We start from the raw sequence: 14241 nt of genomic DNA on the forward strand, positions 1-14241 counted from the left end.
TGACAGCCTGCTTGGAGTTCGCCTAAAGGCACCTAAATAACTGACCATGAGAAACAAGATTCTCTGGTCAGATGAAACCAAGATTGAACTCTTTGGCTGAATGCCAAGCGTCACATCTGGAGAAAACCTGGTATCATCCCTACGGTGAAGCATGGTGGTGGCAGCATCATGCTGTGGTTATGTTTTTCAGCAACATGGACTGGGAGACTAGTCAGGATCAAGGCAAAGATGAACGGAGCAAAGTACAGAGAGGTCCTTGATGAAAACCTGCTCCAGAGCGCTCAGGACCTCAGACTGGGGCAGAGGTTTAACTTGCAACAGCACAACAACCCTAAGCACACAGCTAAGACAATGCAGGAGTGGCTTCGGGACAAGTCTCTGAATGTCCTTGAGTGGGCCAGCCAGAGCCCGGACTTGAACCCGATTTGAACATCTCTGGAGAGACCTGAAAATAGCTGTGCAGCACTTCTCCCCATCCAACCTGACAGAGCATGAGAGGATCTGCAGAGAAGAATGCGAGAACTTCCCCAAATACAGATGTGCCAAGCTTGTAGCGTCATACCCAAGAAGACTCAAGGCTGTAATCACTGCAAAAGGTGCTTCAACAAAGTACGGAGAAAAGGGTCTGAATACTTATGTAAATGTGATGTTTCATTTTTTAAAAAAATTTTTAAAATAAATTTGCTAAAATGTCTAAAAGCCTGTTTTTGATGTGTCATTATGGGGTATTGTGTGTAGATTGATGAGGGAAAAAATAATTGAATACATTTTAGAATAAGGCTGTAATGTGGAAAAAGTAAAGGGGTCTGAATACTTTCCGAATGCACTGTGTCATCAATGATACTATATTGCATTTAGATGACAACTAAACCCAAAATATGACATTGTTTTTCCATTGTGCCCAGTATGTGTGGGAATGCAGGGAATTATTTTCTGATTTTCTGATGATTTTACCTTCTTTATTTCCAACTATGAAATTATTTATATATTTTTCTCAGAATACTTGGGGAGCCAAATAATATCACCACTTTTTGTGGAACCCTTCCTTCCCTATGTATGGGCCTTGGTCAAAAGAAGTGCCTTAAATGGGGAATAAGGTACCATTTGGGACGTAGCATCTATTACCCTCCGTCAACACGAGGGGACAGCAGCTTGTGACAGCTAACCTCTGGCCACAGAACAGACTCCTACCGCTGTGCCTCCTGCAGCAATGACACACGGACACACGCCGTAAAGATGATTGGGTACAAGACCCTATTACCCTCGCAGCTAGAGAGGGAGAGGAAGGACGAGGGTGTGTGTGTGTGTGTGCGTGTGCGGGGGGGGGGGGGGGGGGGGTGCAGTAAATGAGTAGTGTGCATCCAGCCGTAGCGAGGGGATAATGGGAAAGCAAAGAGGATCATTATCTCTGACAGCCTGCGCTGCCATGCACCTTATTCCCCTCCACAACTCACAGGAAAAAAATGGACTGGATGTTTGTGTATGGTGTTGGTGGGAATCTGAACTCCCTTTTCACTTTGTTAATCTTCTCTAAGTCTCCTTTACAGACAGTTGAAGTTCTACACATTCTTTTAGGCACAAGCTTTGGTAACTATGTTTCAGTAACTACTCTGCATTCCACTGAATTATTTAACAAGCTACAGATAATTAGCATGCAAAGAAGACTCAATATCAATCAGTCCGTTTAGCTTTGGAAAATATAATTGATGATTATTTTTTGTCTCACAAGGCAAATGGGTTCTAAAAGGACACAAGATAGCAAAGAATGGCTTTTTCCAGACATATCGACGCTATCTTACTATGCAATCGTTCTGATGGCTTATTATTAACAGCTAGTTATCATCAGCACTTTTTTTCTCATTGAAACCTTTGGTATGGAAAAGCCTCCGCATCAGTTTTTAAAGGAACTTGTCACAGGATTGACAGTACTTGCGCTGTGTTTGTGCATTTTTATGGCACCTCTACTCTACCCTACCCTTGTGTCTTTCCGCCCACCACAGCAGCAGTCAAGGAGGCATTTGCCCCAGGAATCTGGATCCACAAGCTGTCTTTCTCCAGTAGTTTGGGAATACCTTTACTGCTTGTGCTCGCAGTAGCGAGAGAGAACAGATGAGAGGTGGCGATAAGGCTGTCAACGTCATTAGCCTCCTCCCTCCCTCTCTTTCTCCCCTCCACTCTCTCCCTCCTCCTCCCATCCTTCCTCCCCCTCTTTCTCCACTCTCTCCCCTTCACAAGGCAGCCAGTAGAATGTCCTCAGGATTCTCCCCCCACCCCACTAACAAGAGTAGGGTTTAGGGATAAAACATATTAAACATAGTCCTGCAGGCTGTAACCAGCCCGGGTGTCTTTTGGAGGGACTCTGGATGGAGAATAGAACTGCTGCGTTCCCTTGTCTTCATGTAGAGGCTTCTCCTGCTGGATGTCGTCAGCTGCTTGGACCTTACCCTGGGACCCTTTGTCAACCCACTGTAGCTGCTCTTGGCTCGACTGCTCATTGGGCGACGTCTGCTGTTTAAAGTCCTTCTGCTCCCGTTGCTGTTGATCGCGCTGCATCAGGTCACACTGTATCAGGTCGCGCTGTAGTTGCTCTTGGTTTATCTGCTGCTGCAGTAGTTTGTCAGGAAAGGTGGTAGAGGTGGAGGTCGAGGTGTAGTCTCTTTTTCCGGGACACGACAAACAAAAGATGACCCCACTGGCAAGCAGGAAGCCGGCAGAGACAAAGGTCACGTACACGGCCCCCCCAGGCTCGTATTTACTGCTCTCGGGCACGTTGGAGTCCAGGAAGGTGGTGATGACCTCGTTGGTGAACCAGGAAGCGGGCACCAAGCAGAGAATGCCAGCCAGGATTAAGCAACCCCCCGCGGCAATGGCCGCGTGCCCCTTTGCCCGATGACTGCCCCCCCAGCGGGTGCACTTCAGCCCTAGGGCGGCAAGACAAAGGCCCAGGCAACCCATCATGCACGACAGAACCATTGTCGTCCGGGCGGTCTGCAGGTAGGCGGGCAGCGACAGCACAGAGTACTTCAAGGTGCAGCTGAACACGCCGGTGCTGTACCAGGTGCAGTCCATCCACAGCCCCTGCATCTGGGAGATGGCAGTCATGATGTTGGAGCCCACGTCGGCACTCACCTTCCAGTTGGGCAGCAGCGTGGCCACGGTGGCGCCCAGGACGCCCAGCAGCGCCAGGGCAAAGGCGAGGATCTGCATGGTGGAGGACGCCATCGCCGAGTTGCGAGTCCCCTCCTCTCCGGCACAGCGGCACCGTCACCCTGTGGTGGCCCGAGCCTGGCTCCCTGGCTCCGTCTCTCCCTATCGCCCCCGTGCAGCCTCAGGTCCTGACAGCAGATAATTCCTCAGTGCAGGCTTCAGTGGGCTGTGATAAAAATCGAAATGAGAATTGAACTGAGCGAGCAAGCGTGACGATCAGACGGAGGAGACAGGGGCTGGATGAGGCAGGTGCTGTATGAGGCAGGGGCTTGTGATGGGAAAAGGAAACTGCGCTCTGCTCTTTTTTTCTGCATTTTAACTCTGCATCCCTGGCTTTGTGTGACTGAGTTTTGTGGTGTTCATTTAAAGACTCAATTATGTGCATTTAAAGCTGCAGTGTCCTTCCTCTGAAAGAGGGTTACTCTTTTACAGCAGGCAGCTACTTCACTTCACTTTAGCTATGAGGTAAATGCTGCCTCTATACATAAACTCAATTTACAATATATGTCATTGCAGCATACATAAGCTATTTCAATAATCTTTTAGAATAATTTGTAATTTCTCCAATTCTTTAGTTTGTCTTCTATGGTGGTGACGTTCTGACATTAAAGACAACATAAATGCATTGTTAAAGTGAATCGTTTGTTTGTAATTGCAGTGTTTTGAGAAAAAAAGCCTCCTTACCTTTTGTGTGTCTCGGACAGTGTGCCGTGGTGCGTCAGTCTCTTCTCAATGTTTTCTGGGCACAAAAGAGATGGAAAAAACACCTAACAAAACAATAGGCTAAGCAGCTCAGTGATTCGCACCTCCTCCGTCCTCCTACCATCTCCTTAGCAACACAACATACAATTCCATCCTTTTCAGTGTCCAGTAGAGACATGGCAGCCGCACATTCTTGTTGCCTGTGAGCTACAGTACCACTAAGGAGAACTAAGTGGTGAACTGAGAGAAATACTGCAAAACTGAGCAGCAATGTGCTGTGAGAGTGGTTAAACAACTGGACTAGTATAACCTGAAGGTCATTGATTCAGATGAACAGCCGCAGAGCTAATGTCCTCTCAGCAAATGAGTAGTAATGATAAAAGACAGTAGTAAGCCAATATTCTTTATCACGGCATATTAAATGTCTGACTGAAATTTGCAGTTGAAGATATTGTTGGTCCCCTTTAATTGGTTCAATATATCATTTAGACAGCCAAGAGTTTTGAGGTTTGATTTGTCATTGGTGTTCGTTCGATGGTGGCTTTTTGTGGTGTTTCGACGGCGTCACTCAGAGCACAGTATAAACGGAAAGATGGCGAGGACCTGCATCCCCATCCTTTAGCCTTGCAGCTGAGAAGAAGGTGCCGCCTTTCAATTGACCGCATGAAGTATGGCCGACTGCAACACACAGATAAGACTGTGTGAACCGCCCCCTCCATTTGTAGAGATGGAACACACACAGCGCTGGTATCCCAACAACAGTCACAACCTATCCTTGAAGTAATCCTCTATCTATATATCCACACACTGTGACAACAGAGGGGAAAGCACCCCATAGTGGCAGACCTGCCCCAACAGGAACGATTACCAGAGGGATAAACAGAAAATATAAATGTTCCTACCCACTCCCACTCCCCCCCTATCCGACTCTACCAAACTGCCTCCTCCATTCCAACCCCTCATTTTAGGAAAGAAAGACTACATTCATTTGAAAAAAGGGGGAAATATTACTGGAAGAGAAGAGATCATTTGACCTGAGCCAGTCTGCCTACTCCCATTAACCCATTACCATGATATTTTCCAGCCCAGACGATGGCATGCAGCAGGCTCCCTCCCAGGCCTATACCTACCTAGCCACCCTCTGAGGGAGGGAGTATGGAGGGGAAATGCCACTGTGATTATTACACAGCTGTAGTCCTCATTACTCGACTCTTAGCTCTATGTGTACACCCCTCCATCCATTCCTCTGCATCCCACCTCTACTCAGCAGCATAAAGAGGTCATTCCCTGTGTCCCAAATGACACCCTATTCCCAACAGTGTGTACTAAGTAGTGCACTATATAGGGAATAGGGTGTGATTAGGGACACATAATAGATCCCAGAATACACTGCCCCAAACAGCAGAAGCATCCGGAAGTGAATGACAGCAGGAGTGACAGCAGGAGTGGGTTTAACTCAGGACCAATTTTGGGCTTCCCGCCTCAGACAGACAGTTACATTGAAGTCATTGAAATTGCAGAATCGTAGGCTGTGTGTGTGATGTGAGAGGACATGGCTGGCTAATATAAGTGGTGCTCCATGCATTTGTTATTTCTTCTTCCAGGCACACAGAAGTTGGGCTTTGATACAGAGCCGGTCTACTTTTAGTCTCAAAGGAAAAACAGTCTTGTGAATTTTACACACTGCATCTATCACACTAGTGTTCCTTATTGCTCTGTACAAAAAGTATATGGACTTTTACTACTCAAAATAGTAATATCAGGAAGTAACAAAGATCTTTTTAAGACCTGACCAGATAATCCGTTGTATCACCATCATTGTATTACCCAGTATTAGACAGTTATTTAGACCTAGAAAAAAATACTTGGATTTCAGTTGAAATTAGTTTCTTCCCAATTCTCCTCTATTATGTTACCAAGAGTTTACCAAGCAAGCTACACAGGCAGGTAAGGTCATGCACTTTTTTTTTTCGGGAGAGTGACCCTGAGGACAAGAAAACATACAACGAACTACTAACAGAACATCACTGAACATCTCTCATATGAATGGTATGTGATGTCTGGATATAATTCATATCTTTGAGATTGATGTCCTTTACCAGCCTGTTGAGTCATGGGACTACACCAGTGTATGTGATGTAGTGTTTTTGGTACATGGTTAGCTCTGAGAAGCAAGGGGAGCATGGGGAGAGGAGGGCTGGGTCGCAAATGGCCCCTTATTCACTTTAGAGTGCACAATGGGCCTTGGTCAGAATTAGTCCACTATAAAGTGACTAGTGAGTCTGGAACGCAGCCAAGGAGGGAGATGGGAACCAATGCAGCTCTAAGAAGAGTAGATTAGTGTAATTCTGGCTCTGTGGCCTCCACGAGAATAGTAGAGTAGTGTTATTCTAGCTCTGTGGCCTCCACTAGAATAGTAGATCAGTGTTATTCTAGCTCTGTGGTCTCCACTACAATAGTAGATTAGTGTTATTCTAGCTCTGTGGTCTCGACTAGAATAGTAGATTAGTGTTATTCTAGCTCTGTGGCCTCCACTAGAATAGTAGATCAGTGTTATTCTAGCTCTGTGGCCTCCACTAGAATAGTATAGTGTTATTCTAGCTCTGTGGCCTCCACCAGAATAGTAGATTAGTGTTATTCTAACTCTGTGGCCTCCACTAGAATAGTAGATTAGTGTTATTCTAGCTCTGTGGTCTCGACTAGAATTGTATAGTGTTATTCTATCTCTGTGGTCTCCACTAGAATAGTAGAGTAGTGTTGTTCTAGCTCCGTGGCCTCCACTAGAATAGTAGATCAGTGTTATTCTAGCTCTGTGGTCTCCACTAGAATAGTAGATCAGTGTTATTCTAGCTCTGTGGCCTCCACTAGAATAGTAGATCAGTGTTATTCTAGCTCTGTGGCCTCCACTAGAATAGTAGATCAGTGTTATTCTAGCTCTGTGGTCTCCACTAGAATAGTAGATTAGTGTTATTCTAGCTCTGTGGTCTCGACTAGAATAGTAGATTAGTGTTATTCTAGCTCTGTGGCCTCCACTAGAATAGTAGATCAGTGTTATTCTAGCTCTGTGGTCTCCACTAGAATAGTAGATTAGTGTTATTCTAGCTCTGTGGTCTCGACTAGAATAGTAGAGTAGTGTTATTCTAGCTCTGTGGTCTCCACTAGAATTGTATAGTGTTATTCTAGCTCTGTGGTCTCCACTAGAATAGTAGATCAGTGTTATTCTAGCTCTGTGGCCTCCACCAGAATAGTACATTAGTGTTATTCTAGCTCTGTGGTCTCCACTAGAATAGTAGATTAGTGTTATTCTAGCTCTGTGGTCTCGACTAGAATAGTAGATTAGTGTTATTCTAGCTCTGTGGTCTCCACTAGAATAGTAGATTAGTGTTATTCTAGCTCTGTGGTCTCCACTAGAATAGTAGATTAGTGTTATTCTAGCTCTGTGGTCTCCACTAGAATAGTAGATCAGTGTTATTCTAGCTCTGTGGTCTCCACTAGAATAGTAGATCAGTGTTATTCTAGCTCTGTGGCCTCCACCAGAATAGTAGATTAGTGTTATTCTAGCTCTGTGGTCTCCACTAGAATAGTAGAGTAGTGTTATTCTAACTCTGTGGCCTCCACTAGAATAGTAGAGTAGTGTTATTCTAGCTCTGTGGTCTCCACTAGAATTGTATAGTGTTATTCTAGCTCTGTGGTCTCCACTAGAATAGTATAGTGTTATTCTAGCTCTGTGGTCTCCACTAGAATAGTAGATTAGTGTTATTCTAGCTCTGTGGTCTCCACTAGAATAGTAGATTAGTGTTATTCTAGCTCTGTGGTCTCCACTAGAATAGTAGATCAGTGTTATTCTAGCTCTGTGGCCTCCACCAGAATAGTAGATTAGTGTTATTCTAGCTCTGTGGTCTCCACTAGAATAGTAGAGTAGTGTTATTCTAACTCTGTGGCCTCCACTAGAATAGTAGAGTAGTGTTATTCTAGCTCTGTGGTCTCCACTAGAATTGTATAGTGTTATTCTAGCTCTGTGGTCTCCACTAGAATAGTATAGTGTTATTCTAGCTCTGTGGTCTCCACTAGAATAGTATAGTGTTATTCTAGCTCTGTGGTCTCCACTAGAATAGTAGAGTAGTGTTATTCTAGCTCTGTGGCCTCCACTAGAATAGTAGAGTAGTGTTATTCTAGCTCTGTGGCCTCAACTAGAATAGTAGATTAGTGTTATTCTAGCTCTGTGGTCTCGACTAGAATAGTAGATTAGTGTTATTCTAGCTCTGTGGCCTCAACTAGAATAGTAGAGTAGTGTTATTCTAGCTCTGTGGCCTCCACTAGAATAGTAGAGTAGTGTTATTCTAGCTCTGTGGCCTCAACTAGAATAGTATAGTGTTATTCTAGCTCTGTGGTCTCCACTAGAATAGTAGAGTAGTGTTATTCTAGCTCTGTGGCCTCCACTAGAATAGTAGAGTAGTGTTATTCTAGCTCTGTGGCCTCAACTAGAATAGTAGATTAGTGTTATTCTAGCTCTGTGGTCTCGACTAGAATAGTAGAGTAGTGTTATTCTAGCTCTGTGGCCTCCACTAGAATAGTAGAGTAGTGTTATTCTAGCTCTGTGGCCTCAACTAGAATAGTATAGTGTTATTCTAGCTCTGTGGCCTCCACTAGAATAGGGCATGTATAGTTGCCTAGTAGCTCTGCTAGCTTCACGTTTGGTTTGTGCTTTATTGTTTTGTTTGGTGAGTTTCGATGTATTAAAATATCTGGAACTCTATGCACGCTGCGCCTTGGTCCAATCATTCAAATGAACATGACAAAAGATCCCACCACCAAAGGACGAAGCAGCGTGGTCAGGAGGAGCAGGGATCCTGGGCCCAGGAGAAAAGTGAGTGGAGGACATCATGGACATGGGAGGAAGTTATGGCAGGGGACAAGACCCTGCCATGGAAGCAGGCAAAGGCAGCGAATGAGGATCAACGGCGACTCCGAATTTCACGACCACGATGGAAGCCCGAGAGGCAGCCCCAAAACACTTTGGGTTGGGGGAACACGTGTTGGTCGGCGAAGCCGAGGGACGAGTCTGGGAGCGAAGAGGAATAATGGGATGGTTGAGGCGAGTGATGAGGTAGAGTGGATGTTTTGGTGTCTGGAGGAAGACAGTTGCCATGAGGAGCGTGGGACTAGTCAGGCACCATGTTTTGCGGAGATACGCAATGTGTCTCCAGGGCGCATCCACAGCCCGGTGCGTTCTGTGCCAGCTCCTCGCACTTGCCATGCGAAAGGGAGCATCTAGCCAGGACCGGTTGTGCCAGCTCAGCGCTCCTGGTCTCCAGTACGTCTCCTCGGACCAGGATATCCTGCGCCGGCTCTACGCACTGTATCGCCAGTGCACCCTCACAGCCCAGTGCGTCCTGTGCCAGCGCCCCCCACTTGCCAGGCTAAAGTGAGCATCCAGCCAGGACGCGTTGTGCCAGCTCTAAGCTCCAGACCTCCAGTGCGCCTCCACGGCCCAGTATATCCTGCGCCGGCCATACGTACTGTGTCTCCAGTGTGCCTTCACAGTCCAGTACGTCCTGTGCCTCCTCACAGTTCCCAGTCCAGCGCTTCCGGCGACAGTTCCCAGTCCAGTGCTTCCGGCGACAGTTCCCAGTTCAGAGATTCTGGCGACAGTTCCCAGTCCAGCGCTTCCGGCGACAGTTCCCAGTCCAGCGCTTCCGGCGACAGTTCCCAGTCCAGCGCTTCCGGCGACAGTTCCCAGTCCAGCGCTTCCGGCGACAGTTCCCAGTCCAGCGCTTCCGGCGACAGTTCCCAGTCCAGCGCTTCCGGCGACAGTTCCCAGTCCAGCGCTTCCGGCGACAGTTCCCAGTCCAGCGCTTCCGGCGACAGTTCCCAGTCCAGCGCTTCCGGCGACAGTTCCCGATCCGGAACCTCCGGCAATGTTTCACGGTCCGGAACCTCCGGCGACGTTTCACGGTCCAGACCCTCCTGAGACGGTCTACAGCCCGGAGCCTCCTGAGATGGTCTGCGGTCCGGAGCCTTCAGCAGGGGTTCTCAGTCCAGAGCCTCCAGCGACGTATCTGTGAGCGGAGTGGGTACTTCGCCCCGCACCGGAGCCGCCCCCGACGCCCTATGTCATCCATCATAGATGTCCACCCGGACCCTCCCCTATTGAGTCAGGTTTTGCGGGTGGAGTCTGTCATGCCCTGACCATAGAGAGCTGTTTATTCTCTATGTTGGTTGGGGCGTGATAGTGACTAGGGTGGGTCATCTAGGTGATTAATGATTTATGTTGGCCTTGTATGGTTCCCAATCAGAGACAGCTGTTTATCGTTGTCTCTGATTGGGGATCATATTTAGGCAGCCATTTCCTCATTGTGCTAGCTCTGTGGGATCTTGTCTATGTATAGTTGCCCAGTAGCGCTGTTAGCTTCACATTTGGTTTGTGCTTTATTGTTTTGTTTGGTGAGTTTCGATTTATTAAAATATTTGGAACGCTGCGCCTTGGTCCAATCATTCAAACGAACGTGACAGCAGGAGTGTTATTCTAGCTCTGTGGCCTGGCCTCCACTAACTGGAGTAGTAGCCGTTGATGTGTAGGCTAGTTGTTATTGTCACATTCTACTACTCCTTGGTTCCATTAACTTTGTGGCTTGTTTGTGCTTCACTCCCATAATTTCTAAGGGACAGTAGTACCTGGTACTGATTAGATGTTGTTGTCGCTCTCCCTAATATTGCTCATCAAGTTAGAAGTTCAAGTGTCAAGTTGTATTAGCCGTATGTGTAGGTTACACATGATACACACCGTCCTACGGAATACTCCTACATCATCACCTCAGGTTCATTGAAAGAGAGCCATTGATAACGTTTAATGGTGGAGGAGATGATAACTGAGGACTATTGTTTAGCAGTAACAGACTGTTATTCTGTTGTCACTTCCAAGGAAGAGTAAAATTAGAAATCCAGCGATAAATTTGTAATGATGGTTTAAAAGGCGGCCCTACCCAGAATTATTTAAATACATTTGTAATGATGGTTTAAAAGGCGGCCCTACCCAGAATTATTTAAATAAAAAGTTATTGTTAATGTCAACTGGCGAGCACGGTTCCAACTTCCAACGTTTTCACTGCCTGTTTAAAGTTTGTTTTAAAAAGAAATGTTGAAATTGGTCTGACAGCCAAGGAATTTTTATTGTGTTGTAATGAAAATAGTCATACAGTAAAACCGGGCAATTTAGACGATTCATTAGTCTGTTATTCATTACAGGTTGCTATTGTGTTTGTTGTTCCCTCTTTAAAGCCTTGTACATACAAGCTCATAAAAAACCTGTGTTGAGCTCATTCAGCAAATCTATTTTTAAAGGGAAAAAGCTACAGTATGAGCAGCCAGCAGACTAACAAAGACCCAGTAAAGTTTTTTAGTTAAGAGACAAATGGATTAGTGAATTCACTGATGTTTACTGTGATGACAAGCTGTCCAGCAATGAGAAATGTTGCATTGTAGTGCTGTTAGAATACTAATGTGTGATACTACAGATTTAGAATCTTAATTTGATCACTCTTTTGTTGCTGAGGATTTTCCTGCACGGCAGGAAAGGCAAACTTGTAGTGTATTCAAAGTTTAAAAAGGCTTCTAAAGTTTGTAATTTCCATTTTAAAATGTCAGACTTGATTTGCCATAATGAAAAATGTATCAACAATTATTCTTCACATAGTAATTCCAGGCCCCCAGTGTCCAGTCTGGAGCGTGAAGTCACCAGCTCTGCTGGTCGGCTACTGTGTAGCAACATAGCGCTGCCAAAAGCCCTGGTCTGCCCTAGAAAGCTGATGTAAAGTACGATTGACAGAACAGCCCCCAAAATAAAAATAGACGGCCGTTTTGGGCTCTAAAATGTGTTTATTATGATCAAGTTAGATCTTCCCAGTGAATTATTTGAAAGTTCCCTACAAATGGAGATATTTTAATTAAATTTAATTAAATCCATTTTAACTACTACATCTGTTGTCATGCAGGACCACGTGCTTATACAGACCAATCACAGGCCGGCAGGCTACCAGGATTACACCGACCATGATCCTTTGCTAGTTATGGTCACTTTCACCATGATCCTTTTTTTGGTGCCATTTGGCCCCATTTAGCAATATGGCACATATACTTCATGCGCCATCGGGAGTTTTACAAAGGAATATGTGGATGACATCAGCGCTATCACAATCTTCTGGTTTTAATGTCTATTAATAATTCACATTTCCTGTTGCCGCAGGATTATTTTCCTGCTGTAGCAAACTGGCTCAAATTAAGATCCTACATCTGTAGGCATCTATTTGTTGTTACTTTACATTTTCATTGCCTCATATGAAGTTAGAATAGCAAAACTACACGGCCAGAGAAGGGGAAAAGGTAACATCTTATGTAATAAGGATTAGTTAAAGGTTTCACCCTACCACCTTAATGCAGTAGCCAGATCACCAGGTGAAACTGAATTTCTGAGTTGAGAGTTCATTCAGTAAGCTGAGATATTTTTGCATGAGTACAGCCAGGAGGCATCAACCCTACCTAAATCATCAAACAGACAGGAATATAAATGACCTATTTATTCCCACAGTCAAGAGGCAATGGCTTCGCTATTACCTGTCAGCAGTTGGATTGATGCAGTTTTTTCACCACTGAGGTACTGCCATGAAATGATCAATGACAGGTTCCTAAGGTAATTGACTATTTTTACACAGCCTAATACAATCAATGTGGATAGTTAAATAACTAGCTGTTTAGAAATGATATTCTTTCTGAAAATGTTATTAATTGTCATGTCATGACATCTGAGTAATGGAATGAGGAGGTAAATTATGGAGACCATGTCCGGGCTCCCTGATTGGATAAGCCATAATGGGGGAGGAATTTTGGTTAGAATGGGGAGTGCAAATAAACAACCTGTCAACAAAGTTCTTAGAACAACGATGATGGAAATCTATCCTGTTTTTTGAATCATGTCCAAATTGCTAACATATGTGGTAGCGTACACAAACTGTCACACATAGACATGTCTGAGTCCAACTGTAGATTACTGTGAATAGCTGTGGTTCATCTAACAACATCTACCTAATACGTTGTAATCAACCTCACATGACTTAGAGAAGAAAGAGGGAAACACTTTCAGCACGCACTTACCGCTATTCTATCCATCCAGTGTTCATCCAGCAGCACAACTCACAATGGAACCACATTTCTCCTGTGTCTGAGAGATTGTGTTAGTGTGTTTGCACACACAAACACACGTGTGTATGTGAGTATGTCACGTCAGCGAATGCTAGTTGAAACTTGGACAAGGCAAGCCCATCCCAGGTAGAGTGGGGGGACTTCAGCCCCAGGCGTGATGAATGTCCGTTGTTGAATGCAGTCCAGCACAGCACATCCCATCAGCTGTTGTTCCGAGAGAACCCAGTTAGCTGGAACCTGAGGCAACCAGCTCTCTGCCCTCTGACAGTATCCCAGTATCACACCACACCGTCCGTCTGTGATGGAGCTAGACTCCCTGTTCTCTGTCTCTCTCTCTCTCTCTCCCTCTCTCTCTCTCTCTCTCGTTCTCGCTCTCTCTCTTCCTCTGTCTCTCTTCCTATCTCTCTGTCTCTCTCTCTTCCTCCGTCTCTCTCTTCCTCTGTCTGTCTCTCTGTGCTGTAGATCAAATCAAATCAAATGTTATTTGTCACATGCGCCTAATACAACAGGTACAGTGAAATGCTTACAAGCCCTTAACCAACAATGCAGCCTCCAAGAGTTTCTGAATTTCCTCTTCACTTCAGTTTGCTCCTCAATTTATGCACCTTGGTTTGAGAACGAGGTAGCGGCAGTGTTCCCTTCCCTTTGGACTGATGGTCCAGGAGGCCCCAGGAGGATCCCAGTCATATCATGGGTGAATGGCAGGCAGGAGTCGGCTGAGCCAATAACGGCTGAAGAGACCCAGCTGCTGTGCTGGAACACCCCAGAGAGCAGGGCACGGCAGCCCGCCTGTCTGTGAATGTTGCTGCTGTGCTGTGGTCTTTGTGGAGATGCAATCCCCCTCTATTGTTCTGGGTAGAGAAAAGAGCACGAGGCTGACAGACAAGAGAGTCTAGTGGTACTGGAGGCACTGACTAGGCAGAGGGAGAGGGAGCTCTGAGAGGAGGAGGAGGAGGAGGACCCAGGCACTGCTGACTCTTCTGTGATGACTGCCTTCAACAGTGTGTCAGTGAAGCTGCTGCCTGCAGGCTGTAGCCTATGTGGGGTCGCCAGAAACTGCTAACATCCGATTTTCAGGGATACAATATTTTCAACCTAACTTTCGTTTCCCCTGAAAACCAGATGTGGGGACTCAGC

The 14241-nt window shown here is 45.7% G+C and overlaps 1 protein-coding gene across 1 annotated transcript; it reads right to left on the bottom strand.

The window, feature by feature from the left end:
• Positions 1 to 709: 709 nt before the first annotated feature.
• Positions 710 to 13520, bottom strand: LOC110529455 (claudin-20-like). The gene is made up of 3 exons (XM_021611631.2): positions 13057 to 13520; positions 3892 to 3946; positions 710 to 3373 (listed from the first exon to the last, which is right to left on the bottom strand). The coding sequence occupies exon 3, from the start codon at positions 3220 to 3222 to the stop codon at positions 2308 to 2310; it is 915 nt and encodes a 304-aa protein (XP_021467306.1). The 5' UTR covers positions 3223 to 3373; positions 3892 to 3946; positions 13057 to 13520; the 3' UTR covers positions 710 to 2307.
• Between the last annotated feature and the right edge of the window lie 721 nt (positions 13521 to 14241).

This window comes from Oncorhynchus mykiss, chromosome 8, assembly GCF_013265735.2.
Source record: "Oncorhynchus mykiss isolate Arlee chromosome 8, USDA_OmykA_1.1, whole genome shotgun sequence".
Lineage (NCBI taxonomy): Eukaryota > Metazoa > Chordata > Actinopteri > Salmoniformes > Salmonidae > Oncorhynchus > Oncorhynchus mykiss.